The sequence below is a fragment of the Physeter macrocephalus genome, chromosome 7 (assembly GCF_002837175.3).
Source record: "Physeter macrocephalus isolate SW-GA chromosome 7, ASM283717v5, whole genome shotgun sequence".
NCBI classification, from domain to species: domain Eukaryota; kingdom Metazoa; phylum Chordata; class Mammalia; order Artiodactyla; family Physeteridae; genus Physeter; species Physeter macrocephalus.
Genome location: NC_041220.1, coordinates 91,435,032 through 91,455,031, shown reverse-complemented (window position 1 = coordinate 91,455,031; position 20,000 = coordinate 91,435,032). Strand labels below are relative to the sequence as shown.

The following is a 20,000-nucleotide window of genomic DNA, read 5'->3' as shown; positions in this document are numbered from 1 at the left end:
GTTTTATTTATTTCTGCTCTGATCTTTATGATTTCTTTCCTTCTGCTAACTTTGGGTTTTGTTTGTTCTTCTTTCTCTAGTTCCTTTAAGTGTAACATTAGATTGTTCATTTGAGATTTTTCTTGTTTCTTGAGGTAGGCTTGTATAGCTGTAAGCTTCCCTCTTAGAACTGCTTTTGCTGCATCCCATAGGTTTTGGATCGTCGTGTTTTCATTGTCATTTGTCTCTAGGTATTTTTTGATTTCCTCAGTTATTTAGTAACGTATTGTTTAGCTTCCTTGTGTTTGTGTTTTTTACATTTTTTTCTCTGTAATTGATTTCTGATCTCATAGCATTCTGGTCAAAAAAGATGCTTGATATGATTTCAGTTTTCTTAAATTTACTGAGGTTTGATTTGTGATCCAAGACGTGATCTGTCCTGGAGAATTCTCTGTGCGCGCTTGAGACGAAAGTGTAATCTGCGGTTTTTGGATGGAATGTCGTATAAATATTAATTAAATCTATCTGGTCTATTGTTGCATTTAAAGCTTGTGTTTCCTTGTTAATTTTCTGTTTGGATGATCTGTCCGTTGGTGTAAGTGAGGTGTTACAGTCCCCCACTATGGTGTTACTGTCCATTTCCTCTTTTAGAGCTGTTAGCAGTTGCCTTATGTGTTGAGGTGCTCCTATGTTGGGTGTGTATATATTTATAATTGTTATATCTTCTTCTTGGATTGATCCCTTGATCGTTGTGTCGTGTCCTTCCTTGACTCTTGTAACATTCTTTATTTTAAAGTCTATTTTATCTCATATGAGTATTGCTACTCCACCTTTCTTTTGATTTCTCTTTGCATGGAATGTATTTTTCCATCCCCTCACTTTCAGTCTGAATGTGTCCCTAGGTCTGAAGTGGGTCTCTTGTAGACAGAATAGACAGCATATATATGGGTCTTGTTTTTGTATCCATTCAGCAAGCCTGTGTCTTTTGGTTGGAGCATTTAATCCATTCACGTTTAAGGTAGTTATCGATATGTATGTTCCTACTACCATTTTCTTAATTGTTTTGGTTTGTTTTTGTAGGTCCTTTTCTTCTCTTATGTTTCCTACTTAGAGAAGTTCCCTTTAGCTTTTGTTGTACAGCTAGTTTGATGGTGCTGAATTCTCTTAGCTTTTGCTTGTCTGTAAAGCTTTTGATTTCTCCATCGAATGTGAATGAAATTCTTGCCAGGTAGAGTAATCTTGGTTGTAGGTTCTTCCCTTTCATCACTTTAAGTATATCATGCCACTCTCTTCTGGCTTGTAGAGTTTCTGCTGAGAAATCAGCTGTTAACCTTATGGGAGTTCCCTTGTATGTTGTCATTTTTCCTTTGCTGCTTTCAGTAATTTTTCTTTGTCTTTAATTTTTGCCAATTTGATTACTGTGTGTCTCGGCGTGTCTTCTTGGGTTTATCCTGTATGGGACTCTCTGCACTTCCTGAACTTGGGTGGCTGTTTCCTTTCCCATGTTAGGGAAGTTTTCGACTATAATCTCTTGAAATATTTTCTTGGGTCCTTTCTCTCTCTTTTCTCCTTGTGGGACCCCTATAATGCGAATGTTGTTGCGTTGAATGTTGTCCGAGGTCTCTTAGGCTGTCTTCATTTCTTTTCATTCTTTTTTCTTTTGTCTGTTCCATGGCAGTGAATTCCACCATTCTGTCTTCCAGGTCACTTATCCATTCTTCTGCCTCAGTTATTCTGCTATTGATTCCTTCTAGTGTAGTATTCATTTCAGTTATTGTATTGTTCAACTTTGTTTGTTTGTTCTTTAATTCTTCTAGGTCTTTGTTAAACATTGATTGCATCTTCTTGATCTTTGCCTCCATTCTTTTTCTGAGGTTGTTTGTTGTGGTATGCGGGCCTCCCTCTGTTGTGGCCTCTCCCGTTGCGGAGCACAGGCTCCGGACGCGCAGGCTCAGCGGCCATGGCTCACGGGCACAGCCGCTCCGCGGCATGTGGGATCCTCCCAGACCGGGGCGCGAACCCGGTTCCCCTGCATCGGCAGGCGGACGCGCAACCACTGCGCCACCAGGGAAGCCCCATCTTCTCGATCTTTGCCTCCATTCTTTTTCCGACGTCCTGGATCATCTTCACTATCATTATTCTGAATTCTTATTCTGGAAAGTTGCCTATCTCCACTTCATTTAGTTGTTTTTCTGGCGTTTTATCTTGTGTCTTCATCTGGTACATAGCCCTTTGCCTTTTCATCTTGTCTATCTTTCTGTGAATGTGGTTTTTGTTCCACAGGCTGCAGGATTGTAGTTCTTCTTGCTTCTGCTGTCTGCCCTGTGGTGGATGAGGCTATCTCTCTAGTTACATTTTAAACCAAATGTATCATTGTGTCAGTTTGGGCAAGGTAGTTTCTCAGCTGATCTGTGTAATGAGGGTAATAGCACCTACCTTAATAAGATTGACATGTGTGTGTGAAGTGAGATATGCATTCACTGTCATAGCCTGATGCTGCGGTTGTAGTGTATTCTGTATGCGTAGGTACCATGTTTCTTATGTGCTGTTGTACGTTCCAAGTGTCTCCTACAGTGCCTAACATACAATAGGCACTTTAATATGTGTTAAATGTTAATGAAAGAATAAAGGAATGAGACTGTAGGAAAACAATTAATTATGCCACTCTCTTTATCCTTCTCATCTTGGTTTTAGTTGAGGGAGGCATAGGAAGCCAATTAAAAAATTAACAATAGGAAGATTCTAATTCTAGTACACATTCAGCCTTTTTCTGTGACACTGCATAATTAGTGATTTAAAAAAAAAAAACAATGCATAGTCTGGATTAGATTTGCCCCAACAGAGGACCATAGTTGATCCTGATTTTTTGCCTACTAATTAGGAGAGGAGATTGTAAATTCTGATCTGCAATTTGGATGGAGAGAAGAAGACCAATTTTGTCAGGACTTATACCCTTATACTAACCTTTCTCCGGTTGCAGTACAAATTTGGCCCAGCTAGATGCTCATTCTTTCTTTTTTTTTTTTTTTTTTTTTTTTGCGTTACACGGGCCTCTCACTGTTGTGGCCTCTCCCGTTGCGGGGCGCAGGCTCCGGACGCGCAGGCTCAGCGGCCATGGCTCACGGGCCCAGCCGCTCCGCGGCATGTGGGATCTTCCTGGACCGGGGCACAAACCCGCGTCCCCTGCATCGGCAGGCGGACTCTCAACCACTGCGCCACCAGGGAAGCCCCTAACCTTTCTTGATATGAAATACATACATTCGGGAATGGTATAGCTGAGGACTAGAAATCACCAGCTTCTATATTTTGATGTTAAAATAAAATTTGAAAACAATAGGAATAAAGTCTAGGAAAGAACATTTTTTCAAAACCATCCATTCATTCAAGAAACTTAGATATTTATATATAGAGAAATATATTTATCAATTAAAGTAATATACCTACAGAAAAGCAAAGCACACAAATCATAAATGTACAATAAAGTAAATTTTCACAAAGTGAATATACATGGGTGACCATCGCATAGATGACGTTACAGAATATTACTAGCTCTTCAGGGACCCTTCTTATAGCTCCTCCTAGTGTCTGTACCTCCCTCTCAAAGGTAACCTGTATTCTTGTGAACACAGTAGATTAGTTTTGCTTTTTTTTTTTTTTTTTTTTTTTTTGTGGTATGCGGGCCTCCCTCTGTTGTGGCCTCTCCTGTTGCGGAGCACAGGCTCCGGACGCGCAGGCTCAGCAGCCATGGCTCACGGGCCCAGCCGCTCCGCGGCATGTGGGATCCTCCCAGACCAGGGCGCGAACCCGGTTCCCCTGCATCGGCAGGCGGACGCGCAACCCCTGCGCCACCAGGGAAGCCCCAATTCTTGTACCTTTTTGAGCCTGACTTCTTTTGCTAGTAATCAACATTATTGCATATTTAATGATAATTTGTTTACTTTCATTACTGAATAGCACTCTATTGTATGATTATTCTATAATTTATCTTATCCTTTGACAGTGGTCATTTGAGTTTCTGATTGGGGTTATTATGTCTGATGATGCTGTGGACATTGTTGTAGATGTCTTTTGGTACCCATGTACACATTTGTAGGGGTATAGCATTCTTACGACTTTTGAACATGTGCAGTAATAATCTCAAGTCAACAAGCATGTATTTTAAACTGTTATCAATGGTTTATCAGTATCACTATATTCTCAGGTGTACTTTCATTAAGGAAAAGTCTTGGGCCTTCACATACCACCTAATTGCATGATGTTGCTTCTGAGGCTATTCCATTCCACAGGCTGAATCAGAATTAATTGAGAGAGAGGTCCACTGGACCTAACTTTTACAGGGAAATATTATTTTTTTCTACTCATACTTTCCGTGTGATGGGAGCTAAGTATAAGTAGTACAATGCATGGTTTCTCTCTACCAAGTTTAATCCTTTGATTCCTGAACAGTTACTTGGAAATTTTTATTTCTAGGGTGTTAGGAATCAATATAGAGTCCAGCTTTAAAATTGCAAAGTCTTTTGGCTTAGTAGCTTTCTTTTTTAACTGAAAATTGCCTATTTTTCCATAGGTTGTTTATTCCATGGAGGCAAGAACTTAACTTTGAGAGGCCTCCTGAAATGTAACTTATTCATCTTCCTCATATCCTTCCCCACTAAAAATCTCTTTGGCCCTTTCTTCTATAGTCAGTCTTCCCTACCAGAAACCATTGATGGTCACTTCTTGGGGATCTGAGCTCTCAGTGCCAAACACCTGTCCTGAACAGTGGTTAGCATGTAGGTAACTGGACCCCTTCCTAGATAAATGAACTACACACTAAATGTTGCATACCTTTTCAAGAATAGGACCCAAGGAGAACAGGTGAAGAAATCCTATTATGGATAGTTATAATCTATGGCTTTCTAAATTTCATTTTAGATAAGGGGATAAGGGGGGAAAGGTCCCATTTACTTTTATTGGCTTTTTTTTTTCCTTTTTTTTTTTTAAGTCTCACTAGGATTGGAAAAAGCATTTCAAAAGATGAGAGAAAATTAATAACTTCTGATTAATATCAGATTTCTTTCTTCCTGCAAAGAATTTTCAAATGACCTCAGAGAACTGACAGACAACCTTAACATCTTTGGCAGAAGTTTTGTGGAGAAAAAAGATCTTCACTGCTTATAATTTGAGGTGGGGGTGAGAAGTAATGGGGGGGTGCAATGGCAAAAACTATGTGATTTCATCTCATGTACAAGCTGCTTTCCATGATCACTTGGCATTTTCCATGGGAGATGTTCAGCCCCAAACAGTCTTTGATGGATTGTTTGCATGCTTTCTGGGCTGCCCTACCTTGGGAGGTGTAGATTCTAGGACAGATTTCTCTCTTTCCTTTTGTATCTTTGCCTTGATGGTAGTAGGAACCATTTATATATATATACATATACTCCTCATGTTTTTCTTTTGTTTGTTGTGGCACCCACTTGTTTGTTTTTTTCTAAGTTACTGGGCAGCTGCCGCCACCTAACCCGGCAGTAACATAGGATACCCCTCAAAGCTGAGGTATTATCCCTCACTAAGCCATAGTTTAAGCAAAACTAAATGTACCACATGAGGGGTAGAATATATATATAAAACATAAAATTTACCATTTTAAACATTTTTAAGTGTACAGTTCAGTTGCATTAAGTACATTGATATTATTGCACAACCACCATCACCATCCATCTCCAAAACTTTTTCATCTTCCCAAACTGTACCCATTAGACAATAACTCTCCATGCTCCCTTACCCTCACCCCTGGCATCAGTCCATGGCAACCACCATTCTACTGAATTTGAATACTCTAGGTCCCTCGTGTAAGTGGAATCATAGGATATTTGTCCTTTTGTGTCTGTCTTATTTTATTTAGCACATTGTATTCAAGGTTCATCCATGTTGTACATAGGACATGTCATAATTTTTTTTTAAGGTGGAATAATATTTAATTGTATGTGTATACCACATCTTTCCATCCATCGGTGGGCGTTTGGGTTATTTCCACCTTTTGCCTATTGTGAATAATGCTGCTCTGAACATTGGTGTACAAGTATCTATTTGAAATTCTGCTTTTAATTCTTTTGGGTATATACCCAGAAGTGGAATTGGTAGATCATGTAGTAATTGTACATTTAATTTTGGAGATATTGCCATACTGTTTTCCACAGTGGCTGCACCATTTTATAGTTCCACCTGCAACATACAAGGGTTCAAATTTTCCCACATCCTCTCCAACACTTGTTATTTTTTGTTTTTTTTTTTTGATAATAGGCATCCTGATGGGTGTGAAGTGGTATCATTACGGTTTTGATTTGCATTTCCCTAATGATTAGTAACATCGAGCTTCTTTTATGTGCTTGTTGGCTATTTGTATATCTTCTTGGAGATACATATCTTCTTATCTCTTCAAGTCCTTTGTCTATTTGTAAATTAGATGTTTTGTTGTTGAGTTATAGTTCTTTATGTATTCTGGATATTAATCTCTTTGTGAGATGTATGATTAATTATATATATTTTAAAGCAATATAAATATGTGTTTGTTTTGAAGGGCCTATTTCAGTTTTACCATACTTGTTAGGGTAAATATTCAGTAATCCACTCTTGAAGGAGTAGTGGTGTTTTGTCCATATTTGTTAGGGCAAATATTCAGCAATCCACTTTTGAAGCAGTAGTGGTGTTTTGTCTAGTGCTTACTCAGTGCCTGGAACTTTTTTGGTCCTGTAAACTTATGAACTTTTAAAATTCTTGCAAGAATCCTATGTGGACATACTTTCATCTGTGTTTTCAGTTGAGAAAAATGAGACACAGAGAGTTTAAGTAACTTCCACTAGTTTGCCTTAAAGGTGGAATGTGAGCTTAAGCAATCTAGCTCCCGAGTCCATGCCCTTACCACAATATGTGGCTACCTCTCCCATGACTTGCATTGGTGACAAACTGTGTGTGTGCTCTCATCAGATGACACTTTTCACCTCTTAAACATTGTCTTAAAAGGCAGTGCATAAGATCAAGTGATGTGTCTGAAGAAGTTCTTAGCAAAAATTAAACAGTTAAGATTGGAACCTCTTTAAAATTCTTTTTTTTTTTTTTTTTTTTTTTGTGGTACACGGCTCCGGACGCGCAGGCTCAGCGGCTATGGCTCACGGGCCTAGCCGCTCCGCGGCATGTGGGATCTTCCCGGCCCGGGGCATGAACCTGTGTCCCCTGCATTGGCGGACTCTCAACCACTGCGCCACCAGGGAAGCCCTAAAATTCTTTAAGTTGCATTATGTTTTCCTTTTTTTGAAGTATGTTTTCCATAAAGGTGTGTTCTTTATTTGGGTCTGGCATACTTTTTTCTAAAATGTTTCCCCTAGTGAAATTTGCTTATTACTGAGACCATTTTGGGGGTAAATTTTTTTTTTTAACATCTTTATTGGAGTATAATAGCTTTACAATGGTGTGTTAGTTTCTGCTTTATAACAAAGTGAATCAGTTATACATATACATATGTCCCCATGGGGGTAAATTTTTAACTTACATGTTTTTCTCTGTTTTTATTTTAAGCCACCTGTATTCTAGACTTGGTGTATGAGTGGCTTTAACTGATGTCTAGATACTGAAAATTTATTTTGCTGTTTACCTAAGCCAAACTTAATTAGTAATGAATAAAACATCTGTCAAATTGTATAATACTTTCTAGAGCAAAATGAAATTTTTGCTGCTGCCCACCATTATCACTAATACTGGGCGTAGGGGGGTGTATGTATTTGTGTGTTGTTTTATATATGCACTTGGGGAAAGGGGATGAAAATGTAGATCTCATTTCCTCATTCAAAATTAATGTTACTGGGAATTCCCTGGTGGTCCAGTGGTAAGGACTCCTTGCTTCCACTGCAGGTGGCACAGGTTCGATCCTTGGTTGGGGAACTAAGATCCCGCATGCCGTGCGGCATGGCCGGAGGGGTGTGGGGGGAAGAAAAAGATTAATGCTACTAATTGGATAGCCTTTTTTCCCCTTTTCTTTCTCTCTTTTTTCTCTCCGTGTGTGTGTGTGTGTGTGTGTGTGTGTGTGTGTGTGCGCACGACTGGGAGGTGCTATCTGTAACCAGCAATCTACTCCTAATTGTACACATGGATTTAAAAATTCTTTTGTTATTTCTTTTATTTATTTTTGGCTGCTTTGGGTCTTCATTGCTGCGCACAGGCTTTCTCTAGTTGTGGTGAGCGGGGGCTACTCTTCTTGCGGTACAGGGGCTTCTCCTTGCGGTGGCTTCTCTTGTTGAGGAGCATGGGCTCTAGGCGCGTGGGCTTCAGTAGTTGTGGCTGGCACATGGGCTCAGTAGTTGTGGTGCATGGCCTTAGTTGCTCCACGGCATGTGGGATCTTCCGAGCCCAGGGAACGAACCCGTGTCCCCTGCATGGGCAGGCGGACTCTTAACCACTGTGCCACCAGGGAAGTCCCAACAATTCTTAAATGATTGTCGTAAGAACATAAGAGCTATGCCAGGAAGCTGGCCATAGAGTGTTTTATGTGTCACCTTCATTGAATGTTTTTTGATAGGTTTGTCACACCAGGTTCTGTGGCAATTAGGGTCAGCCCAGCAACTTGATCAGATTAGGGCTTCTCTGATTGTGGCCTTTTTTGTTTTGATATAATTTCAATTTACAGAAGAATTGCAAGAATATTACAAAGAAGTTCAGCCAGATACTTCAGTCATTAACATTTTACCACATTTGCATCATCCTTCTGTGTATCTACACATATGTGCACACGCGCGCGCGCGCGCACACCCCCCCCCCCCCACACACAGCCAAATATACTTATTTTAGGCATCATGCTCTTTTCTCCCTAAACGCTACAGTGTTTCTAAAAAATAAGGAAATTCTCCCGCCTGCCGATGCAGGGGACACGGGTTCGTGCCCCGGTCCGGGAAGATCCCACATGCTGCGGAGCAACTGGGCCCATGAGCCATGGCCGCTGAGCCTGCGCGTCCGGAGCCTGTGCTCCACAACGGGAGAGGCCACAACAGTGAGAGGCCCGCGTACTGCAAAAAAAAATAAAGGACATTCTCTTATTGAACCCCTGTACAGCTGTCAAAACAGAAATTAAAATTGATATCCTATTTTCTAATCTACCATTTTATGCAGATTTTTTTTAGTTGTCTAAATATTGTTCTTTTATAGCAGAGTAAATTCTGGATAGTCTGTTGTATTCAGTGATCATGTATCTTTAGTCCCTTCTAATCTGGGCCAGTTTCTCAGTTTTTTGCTTGTTTTTCACAACCTTGATTCTCTTAAAAGTATAGTCCACTTATTTTGTTGACTATTCCACAATTTAGGTATGTTATGTTTCCTCATGTTTAGATTCAAGTTCTGTGTTTTTTTGTCAGTGTTATCACAGAAGTGATACTGTGCTCTTATGCATCATGTTAGGAAGCATTTGATGTCAATTTGTCCTATTCAGTCTCTTGACATGAAATTGTAGTAGTTTGTTCAGTGTCTCATTGCTCCCTCTTGTTGAGCCATAGGTTTTAAGACATATACTTTTCATATAAGATCTTTATATGTGATGTTAATGGATGCCAGTGTTCTCATAACTCAGTTGTGCTAACTGGGTGGTGAGGCTTATGGCTGTTGCAGATTTAATTGGGGGAAATCCCTCCTCAGGTATGGATTTTAGGAAAGACATCTTTACCCTAACCTGGTAATAATAATATTGGAGATACCTAAAAAGCCAGATGCTGAGGATAGCTGGAAATGATGGTCCCAGTCACTCATTCTTTGTATCTTTCCACTCTTACTGCTTCTTTCCACAAACTGCTGACAGACTGTGACAACGTTAAGTTTGTTGTTGTGGTTGTTTTTATTGAAAGAGAAAAGGTGGAATAAAGGGACTTAAAAATTAAGGAAGCAGTTCTTTTCAAATGTTTTACCCAGTATACTAGTAAGAAGGGGAGCATGTTTCTCCACCTGATGGGGTCAACTGCAAGTGTAGCATGTCTTTGGTCTACCCCATAGAATATTTGTTCTAATAGAAACATGCTTAATAAATGTGATGGTTCTGGAGACTACATCATGCCTTGATTGTCTTTGTTACAGTATCCAAGACCACTAGTTACACCCTGACAGGTTTTGAGTATTATTGCCATTAAATATGGTTCTTAAAGTAAGAGTAGTTTCAAAGCTAGAAATTGAAATGCGACAAAGGGTGACATGTCTTGCTCAAAGTTATGTGACTTAATACGTAGGCTGTTTTCTGCCATAGGTATAGAATGAATAAGCTTTTAGAAGTAAAAATAAGTTAACATATTTACTTTAAATATTTTTTTTAGATTAGTCAAATATTCTTTTAAATCATATTCAATAAGTACAATATTTAAGTTTCTTACATTTTTGTTTTTATAAACTATATAGATAATATCTTTGAACATATGCCATTGTCCATTTGCCTTACTAGCATGTAAGTTCCATAAGGACATGGATTTTGTGTCTCTTTTGTTCACTGATGTATACCAAGTACCTATATTTGGTACATACTAGGTGAATGAATGAATCTAGAGACAAAGACGGTATGTTCTGTGTAGTCCTTTCTAATTAGCATCTTCTATTTTTGTGAGTAAATTACTAAACAGCTTCCTAGTACCACTTGCTTTGTTTTTCATATTATATTTTAGCATAGACTATGGTGATAGTGTATATCACCTATTTGTTTCTTTCTCCTGGTGGAATGATCAGGTATGGATTCTTGAGTGTATGAATCAGGTTTCCTAATTTTCCCATCAAATGTTGTTTAATTTCAGTATCTTGAATCATGTTTCAAGAATTCTAGTACTTTTTTGAACTGTATACTGTTTACAGCAGGTTTGGTGCAAAGTTTGGCTTAATTATGAGTTTGAATTGTTCATGCTTTCTTTTCTACGTTTTTCCTGCAAATACCGCACCAGTGTTTCTTGAGTTAATTTATTGTAATCTCGTTTCTGCATGAAGCAAAAAAATTGTGAAATACAAAAAAATAGAGGAAATTACTTTTAGTTCTACATCCAAGGGCAGAATAGTTTCCCACACTACTTGAGCTTGCTTTTCCATCTAGCTCTATGTTTTTAAACTCGGAAGTTCTAATATCGTTACTAGACAGTAGTCTAGCAGTGTAATTACTAAGTTGTTCTATATTCAAAAAAGTTTTTTCTTATCCTTCCATACCCGCCTTTTGCTTTTCGACTTGGTTTTTCTCATGTGAAGCATCTGTTAGCTAGAAAAGGTGTTTTTCCCATATGACTTGAGCTCGCTTTTCCGTCCAGCTCTATGTTTTTAAACTTGGAAGTTCTAACATTGTTACTAGACAGTATTCTAGCAGTGTAATTACTAAGTTGTTCTATATTCAAAAAAGTTTTTTCTTATCCTTCCACACCTGCCTTTTGATTTTTGACTTCGTTTTTCTTGCGTGAATCATCTGTTAGCTAGAAAAGGTGTTAAGATGGTGAAGTTTTGATATTATGTTTGTCCTCAATACATTTGTGGTCATATACTTCCTTAACAGATTGGTTAATATAGAAGGAAATGTATCTGTTGTGGGGAAAACAATATTACATCTCCACCATGAGCAAAAAAGAAGTGAAAGAAGTGTGTAAAGTGTGTGCAGGTTTTTTACTTATTTGAAAATTCTAATGGATTGGAGGATATGTGGGAATCTCAATACTATTTATAGGTAGGAAGTGCTATGTTTAGTGATTGATGGCAAAATTTTAAAAATCCTCACACTGCCAGGTATATGAAAATAGATTTAGCTATAATAATATTTTCCCTAGCTCTATTTTGAATATAAGATCATTGTTATCTTAGAAAGGAAAAGCTAGTGAAGTTAAAGTAAAATGAGTTTGCTAGCCTAAAATTATACTTACAACATAGATACTTTGGACAGTGTAAGTTTTCTTGAGCCATAGTATTATATGAGCATTACTAAGTAATGATGGCGCATAGAGTTTTTGGGTTTTTTTCCAGTTTATGTTTGGCTGCATTGGGTCTTTGTTGCTGCGCACGGGCTTTCTCTAATTGTGGTGAGCGGGGGCTACTCTTCGTTGCGGTGTGCGGGCTTCTCATTGCGGTGGCTTCTCTTGTTGCGGAGCATGGGCTCTAGGCACGTGGGCTCAGTAGTTGTGGCTCGCGGGCTCTAGAGCACAGGCTCAGTAGTTGTGGCACACGGGCTTAGTTGCTCCGCGGCATATGGGATCTTCCCGGGCCAAGGCTGGAACCCATGTCCCCTGCATTGGCAGACGGATTCTTAACCACTGCACCACCAGGGAAGTCCAGCACATAGGTTTTTGTGTTTTGTTCACCAGTCCCAATCTGAGGGTAAAACATACATAATAGAAGAAGAAAAGGGTGTAATCACTTTTATATAAGCTAACCTTTGCTTGTTACTTAAAAAAAGTCCAGAATTGCAACTTTTTTCTTTTAAATATATAACAGGGTTGATTATCACATTTAATCAAAACTGCGGTGTATATAGTGTGCAAAAAATTTGAGAAACCTACTCATGCAAATGAGATATTGACAACCTATAATATCAAAAAGATAAATTGGGGGCTTCCCTGGTGGCGCAGTGGTTGAGAGTCCGCCTGCCGATGCAGGGGACACGGGTTCGTGCCCCGGTCCGGGAAGATCCCACATGCCGCGGGGCGGCTAAGCCCGTGAGCCATGGCCACTGAGCCTGCGCGTCTGGAGCCTGTGCTCGGCAATGGGAGAGGCCACAACAGTGAGAGGCCTGCATACCACACACACACACAAAAAGATAAATTGGATAACAGTGATTCTTTGTTTCAATGAGGAATTAAGTCAGTACTTCATAAAATCAAAGGTGTCCCTAGGGTACTTAAGGATTTAGATACCGTGCACCTATTATGAAAGTGTCTTAGGGAAGAGTGGCCTAAACTTGGTTGATCCAATTTATTTATGGTTTTCAGTTGTCAACACGTCAATAGATATCTTGTTTTAAAAATAGATTACTAGGGGCTTCCCTGGTGGCACAGTGGTTGAGAGTCTGCCTGCCGGTGCAGGGGACACGGGTTCGAGCCCTGGTCTGGGAGGATCCCACATGCCGCGGAGCAACTGGGCCCGTGAGCCACAACTAGTGAGCCTGCGCTTCTGGAGCCTGTGCTCCTCGACGAGAGGCCGCGACAGTGAGAGGCCTGCGCACCGCGATGAGGAGTGGCCCTCGCTCGCCGCAACTGGAGAAAGCCCGCACTCAGCAACAAAGACCCAACGCAGCCAAAGATAAATAAATAAATAAAATTTCAAAAATAGATTACAAGTAAAGATAAAAAAATTGTACCAGCCTGTCTCACCATTCCCTACTGCAAAAGGGAGGGATAGAACTTAATCTTAAATCATAATCAGTCTCTGAGTAATTGTTAGCTGACTTGTCATTTCTGCTGAAAACTGGTTATTTTGATTGCATAATATAAATATACATCATGAATTTTCTTGAGTCACTCATGTTTAAAGATGGGCCTTCTTTCTGTAGTAGATAATTCCTGAAGTTTTGTATATTCTATCGATACATCAGATTCGTAGAGGAAAATGGATCTTGATAAGTATAGGATGCATATAGTATCTTGGTATAACGACAGTTTTAAATATGTAGACCTATGAATTTTATTGAATAATTAGAATTTAGTTCAGTTGTGAGCTTCAGAATGCATTGTGAACCTACTAAACACTTTTATGAATTTTCTCAGAAACCTCATTTTCTTATCCTTCCCCCATTCTAATAGATACAGTAACCATTAGGTTTTCTTCTTTTTAATTTTTTATTGGCGTATAGTTGATTTACAGTGTTGTGTTAGTTTCAGGTGTACAGCAGAGTGAATCGGTTATACATATACATATATCCGCTCTTTTTTTGTTTTGTTTTGTTTTTAAGATTCTTTTCCCATGTAGGCCATTACAGAGTATTGAGTAGAGTTCCTTGTGCTATACAGCAGGTTCTTATTACTTACCTATTTTTTATATATATATAGTAGTGTATATATAGTAGTGTGTATATGTCAATCCCAATCTCCCAGTTTATCCCTCCCCCCTGATCCCCTGGTAACCATAAGTTTGTTTTCTACATCTGTGACTCTACTTCCATTTTGTAAATAAGTTCATTTGTACCCTTTTATTTTAGATTCCACATATAAGCGATATCATACGATATTTGCAGTAACCATTATTTTTTAATGGGATAGATAGGAATGTGATGGCATATGCATTAAAGAGAGGATTGAGACTGCACACAATTGGAGATGCTTTATTATATACTGAAGAACCAGTTGAATCTTATTAACATTTATAAGCTTTCTAGCCTTAGGATAGCACCTAGATAGAACACTGCATCATTTTGAAATGCTGTGTAGGCTCAGCAGGCAAATTGCTGAGTCCTCTTGCTCATGTTTTCTATTGGGGCAGGAGTGATATTGCACAAGCATGCTATATGATTGTTGACTTCATCTAATGGGTAGCTCCGAAAAAGAATGTAGACACATATTTTAATCAGCAGTCAGTTGTTAATCTAATTTTGTAAGCATTTCAGAGCACCAAGAAACAACATTTGTATTTGAATTTTGAGTGCAGTGGATTTCTTACTAGCCATGTAATAAACTTATGTTAAATTCTGTGTTAGATCCCAAAGGATGCTTGATGGTTGGAGTTATTAGCTAGTTTGAAGGGTTAGTGGCATCGTGATTCTCACTGAAAAGTTTTATTTCATTTGTTAACTGTGTCTCTCTCTAAAATTTTCACCATTTTAAGCCCTTAGTTAGATTCTGGCCACATCTCACTTTGCTTCTCTTTATAAAGTATAACTGCTCTTAAATACATATGTGAAGAAGTAATTTAAAGGTTGTCTTAAACCTCCTGGTTTTTGTAAAATATTCTAGCGAGGCAGTTTTATTTTAATCATATGCTGCAGTGGTACATTTAGTCAATCTCAAAGGTTCAAAAAAAATCTTTCCTGTGGAAAAAGGTTCAGGAATAGAGTTTTGCCTTTAACTCCGTAATTGGAGTTCACATCATAGATTAGCCAGTAGTTCAGTGTTTTAAAACCTACGGTCTTTAGCAGCCTTGCTGATATTACTACTAAATCATTGTGTTTAAAATGGAATATCCCATAGGATAAAATCAATGAGAATTACTTGTTATTAATTCTTCTGAAAAAAACTTGGATTATGTGCTTATTTTCAGTGCTATTTCAATTAAAGTCACTTTTCAATATTTTAGAGTTAACTAAAATACTGAAATATTCGAAGTCACAGATGCCTATTGTTTATAAGTGGAGTTCATAAACAATGTCATATAGCATTAAATTACTCAACAAAAAGAAGTACATGGGATTCTAAGACGTCATCAAAGTTAATAATTATGTAAAATACCACAAATATAGTAGAGAAATCTTAAGTCAAATTAGGCTTCACAAACCTATAACTGTGATTATGAACAAGTCACTTAAACTATTTATAACTGCAGTCTTGCTTTAAAAAGAAAACAAAATTCTATTGACCATTTTTCTTCAAGTGCTGTGTGCCTCCACCATGTCTTTCAGAAGACCTCATTTCTTATTTCAGAGGAAATAGGAGGTCATCACATAGGGATTAGTTTCTTCCTCTTATACTTATTTATCTTTATTAATATCACACTTAATATCTTTGGTTATTTTGGCTTAACCATTTATAACTAAAAAACAGTAATAATTACTAACATTTATTGGTCATTTACTGCATTCTAGGCATTGTTCTATGTGTCTTCTATATGTTAATTAGCACATTTAATCCCTTCAGCAACTCCTTGAGGTCAGTACAACCACTGTGTCCTTTTTACAGATGAGGAAGGAAACTGAGGCGTAGAGAGTCAAATCAGGGCTGCACGGGAAGTAAATATTGGGCTGGCCAAAAGGTTCGTTCAGTTTTTTCCTTAAGATGGCTCTAGTAGCACTTAATTGTCTAAAACTTCATTCGAGACAATTTTGTTAGATTGTATGTGACAGCTGTCATATCAGCATGCATTTAAAAAAAGACTTATCAAAATTGGTGAATTTTTGTTTAGCCATTTTAATATTGAAGATGGAAGAAAAACAACATTTTCAGCATTTTATGCTTTATTATTTCAAGAAAGGCAAAAATGCAACTGAAATGCAAAAAAAGATTTGGGCGGTGTATGGAGAAGGTGCTGTGACTAATCAAACACGTCAAAAGTGGTTTGCATAGTTTTGTGCTGGAGATTTCTCGCTCCACGGTTGGGTAGACCAGTTGAAGTTGATAGCAATCAAATCGAGACATTAACTGAGAACAATCAATGTTCTACCACGCGGAAGACAGCAGACATACTCAAAATATCTGAATCAAGCCCTGAAAATCGTTTGTACCAGCTTGGTTATGTTAATCGCTTTCATGTTTGGGTTCCACATAACGCGATAAAAACCTTCTTGACTGTATTTCTGCATGCGATTTTCTACTGAAATGTAATGCAAACGTTCCACTTTTAAAACAAATTATGACAGGTGATGAAAAGTGGATACTGTACAACAATGTGGAACAGAAGAGATCGTGGGGCAAGTGAAATGAACCACCACCAACCACACCAAAGGCCAGTCTTTATCCAAAGAAGGGGATGTCGTGTAATGGTGGGGTTGGAAGAGAGTCCTCTGTTATGAGCTCCTCCCGGAAAACCAAACGATTAATTCCAACAAGTACTGCTCCCAATTAGACCAACTGATAGCAACACTTGACAAAAAGCATCCAGAACTAGTCAACAGAAAACGCATAACCTTCCACCAGGATAACGCAAGGCTGCACGTTTCTCTGATGACCAGGCAAAAGCTGTTACAGCTTGGCTGGAAAGTTCTGATTCATTCGAGTATTCACCAGCCATTGCACCTTTGGTTTTCCATTTATTTTGGTCTTTACAAAATACTCTTAACTGAAAAACTTTCAATTCCCTGGAAGACTGTAAAAGGACCTGGAACAGTTCTTTGCTCAAAAAGATAAAAAGTTTTGGGAAGATGGAATTATGAAGTTGCCTGAAAAATGGCAGAAGGTAGTAGAACAAAACGGTGAATATGTTCAATAAAGTTCTTGGTGAAAATGAAAAATGTGTCTTTTATTTTTACTTAAAAAACAAAGGTACTTTTTGGCCAACCCAATACCAAATCATAGATTTGAATTCAGCTAATCTCACTCTGAGTCTTTCTCTTAACCTGCATTGGTATATGTACTTCTAATTCCAACTTAAATTGTGCTTATCCTTGCTCATGCTTTTCTCTTTGCCCTCTCCCAAACAACTGAAATGCTTCTATGCTAGTACATTTAGCATATTTATTTTTGAAGGGATCATATGCTATAAACTAATTAAGTAGTCAACATCTTGGTTTGAATCTTAACTCTGTCTGTCACTTAATTTACTCTGTGACATTGGGCAGCTTGCTTTCTACATCTTTAAAATGGGCCAATATGTACCTTCCAGAATTATTTTATAATGATTAAAAAGGGTAAAAAAATGTATAGCATAGTGCCTGGCACATGGTGAACACTTGTGAGCTCTACACCACATCTTGGGCTGTGAGGATTTTTTTGAGTGCTCCAGACTATGTGAGACTGGGGCAGGGGGGTCTTTGGTTAGATGTTTTTTAGCAAGGTTTCTCTGGAAGGTACCTGTCATCCTCATCTAATCATCATGGTACATGCTCAGAGTGGATGTGTCAGGCCTAGTTAGGGTGTGTTTTTTGTTTAGGAATGGTTTTAAAGAATGTATTTTGTTATAACTGGGTATAGGTGTTTACTAGAGGATTTCTTTTTACACTAGACTTTAGTAGGGTTGAAGTATAAGTCATAAAGGAGATTTCATGGTGCCTAAAAAGCTTACTGTGGAGCGTGTCATACAGCCTATTTAATTTTTTTTTTCTTATTTTTTCTCTAGAAAATTTGGTGAGCGGCCTCCACCTAAACGACTTACTAGGTAAGCATTATATTAGTCTTTCACCCAAACATTTCATAAAAGTGTTAGATCCTGTCATTTTGGAAGCTATTATATTAGGTGTTCTTTACAAGAAGTTATTCACATAATGGTATCTAGATCATAAGCGTATTTCCATCTTCCCTTCCCCACATCTCCCCTTTTCTCCCTTCAAAAAACAGGGTAAGAGGATACAGTTCAAAGGGAAAAATGAAACCTTTCAAGAATTAATATTGAGTATTATATAGTTAATATAACAAGGGCTACAATGTTAAGATAGTTTCCTGTATCTAGCTTCATTAGCCAGTCACAATTTGTTGATCACAACTGGAACTTGAAAGATACTTAAATGCTTTTAGAAAAGAATTTTAAAACAAAGATATTATCCATTTTTAATGAGACTATAAATATTATATTCTAATTATGTAATTTTTTACGGTATGCATTTTAATTACACGTTAAATTTAAAAGTGTTAGTCTTGAAAATGATTTTTAAAATTTCTAACAATCAGTGATTGTAAAATAAAAATAAGACATTCAGTTCCACAGTTACAGTCCTAGAGTTAATGCTACCCTGTGTCGTTAGTATCTTTCAAGAAAATCGTATGCGTGTATAAACATATACCTGTCTTTTTTCTTTTTAAAGTCTGGCATCATACTCTACCATTGTTCTGTTAACTGTAGATCTTCTACCTTGTTCTCCTTAGTGTCTCCATAGCTTTTCCTTGTCTTCCCAGTGCTCCTTATTTAATTCACACTGATGACCATTTGGTTTATTTCCACATTATTACTATTATTAAAAAAGCTGTTTCACTCAAAGAATGACAGGGGCATGCCAGAAGTACACACAAAGGGAGACAGTTTGAAGAGGCTTCTTTTAGCCAAATCATGTACACTTTGGTCATCAAAATAAATGATAGTAATAGATTAAAACCCATAAAATAAAATGACAGTTTAGAAGTCTACGCTGAATTAAATAAATAGTTTGATAAATGGAGGAGAGGAGATAGCTTTTCTTTACAGAAGAATTCCACCTAAGAAGTGTAGAAGGAATCATGGAACTAGGAAAGCACATTTTGGCAACCATTACGGTGATAATCGTTTCAGGACAACATCATCAGTGAATGCTTAAACTACTGGTTTAAAGTCTGACGAGAAACAAAGTGTTTTTATAGTGTCTAAGCATATCTTCACAAAGTATGGTTAATTATAAAGTGAAAAATAGTAACATGACAGTGAAGAAACCTGGCAGACGCCACCTTAATTAAGCGTTCTAAATTAACATCACTAATAATGGACAAATAAGTATCATATGCATCCTGAGGACATACTGTCACTTTTGTAGTGGTTCTTGCCAAAAATGCATAAGCTAAATCTAAGCATAAGGAAACATCAGACAGACACAGATGGAAGGACATTCCTATAAAATAAACAGCATCTACTCTTCAGAATTTTTAAAATCACGAAAAACGAAGACCTAGGAGTACCAGAGTAAAGGAGACCAAAAAGACATGACAGCTAAGTTAAACATGACAAATTCAACTGAATCTGGACCAGGAACAAATTTTTCTTGTGCTCTAAAGCTGGAGTTGGCAAACATTTCTGTAATAGGCCAGATAATAAAAGTATTAGGCTTTTTGGGGGACACTGAGTTTGTTTTGACTTTTCAGCTCTGTTCTTGCATCCCCAAATCAGCCATAGACAATATGTAAATGAATGGTGTGTCTGTGTTCCAGCTCAAATTAATAAAAAAACAAACAAACTGGAGGCTATTCTGATTTGGCCTGAGGACAGCTGTTTCTCAGTACTGCTCCATACTCCCACCCCAATAAAGGACATTAGAGGGACAGTTGGAAACATCTGAATAAAATCTATAGTTAAAAGTATTGTAACAGTGATAATTGCATTGTGATTGTATAAGAGACTGTCTTTTTAGGAAATAAACACAAGTATCATGGGTAAAGGGACTTTATGTCTATAATGTGCTCTTAAATGGTTTTTTTTTTTTTTTTTTTTTTTTTTTGCGGTACGCGGGCCTCTCACTTTTG

General features: G+C 37.9%; 1 protein-coding gene across 5 annotated transcripts in view; it reads left to right on the top strand.

Moving 5' to 3' along the window:
• Window positions 1-20,000, top strand: part of LOC102980498 (recombining binding protein suppressor of hairless) — a 131,793-nt gene that overhangs the window by 56,549 nt on the left and 55,244 nt on the right. For 4 of the 5 annotated variants that reach the window (XM_024119303.2, XM_055086118.1, XM_028492082.2 and 1 more), the window contains exon 2: window positions 17,917-17,955. In XM_024119303.2, coding sequence (XP_023975071.1) covers window positions 17,917-17,955 — 39 coding nt within the window. Of the gene's footprint in view, window positions 1-15,878; window positions 15,898-17,916; window positions 17,956-20,000 lie in introns of those variants that run through there. The other variant, XM_055086119.1, reaches the window with a different exon arrangement.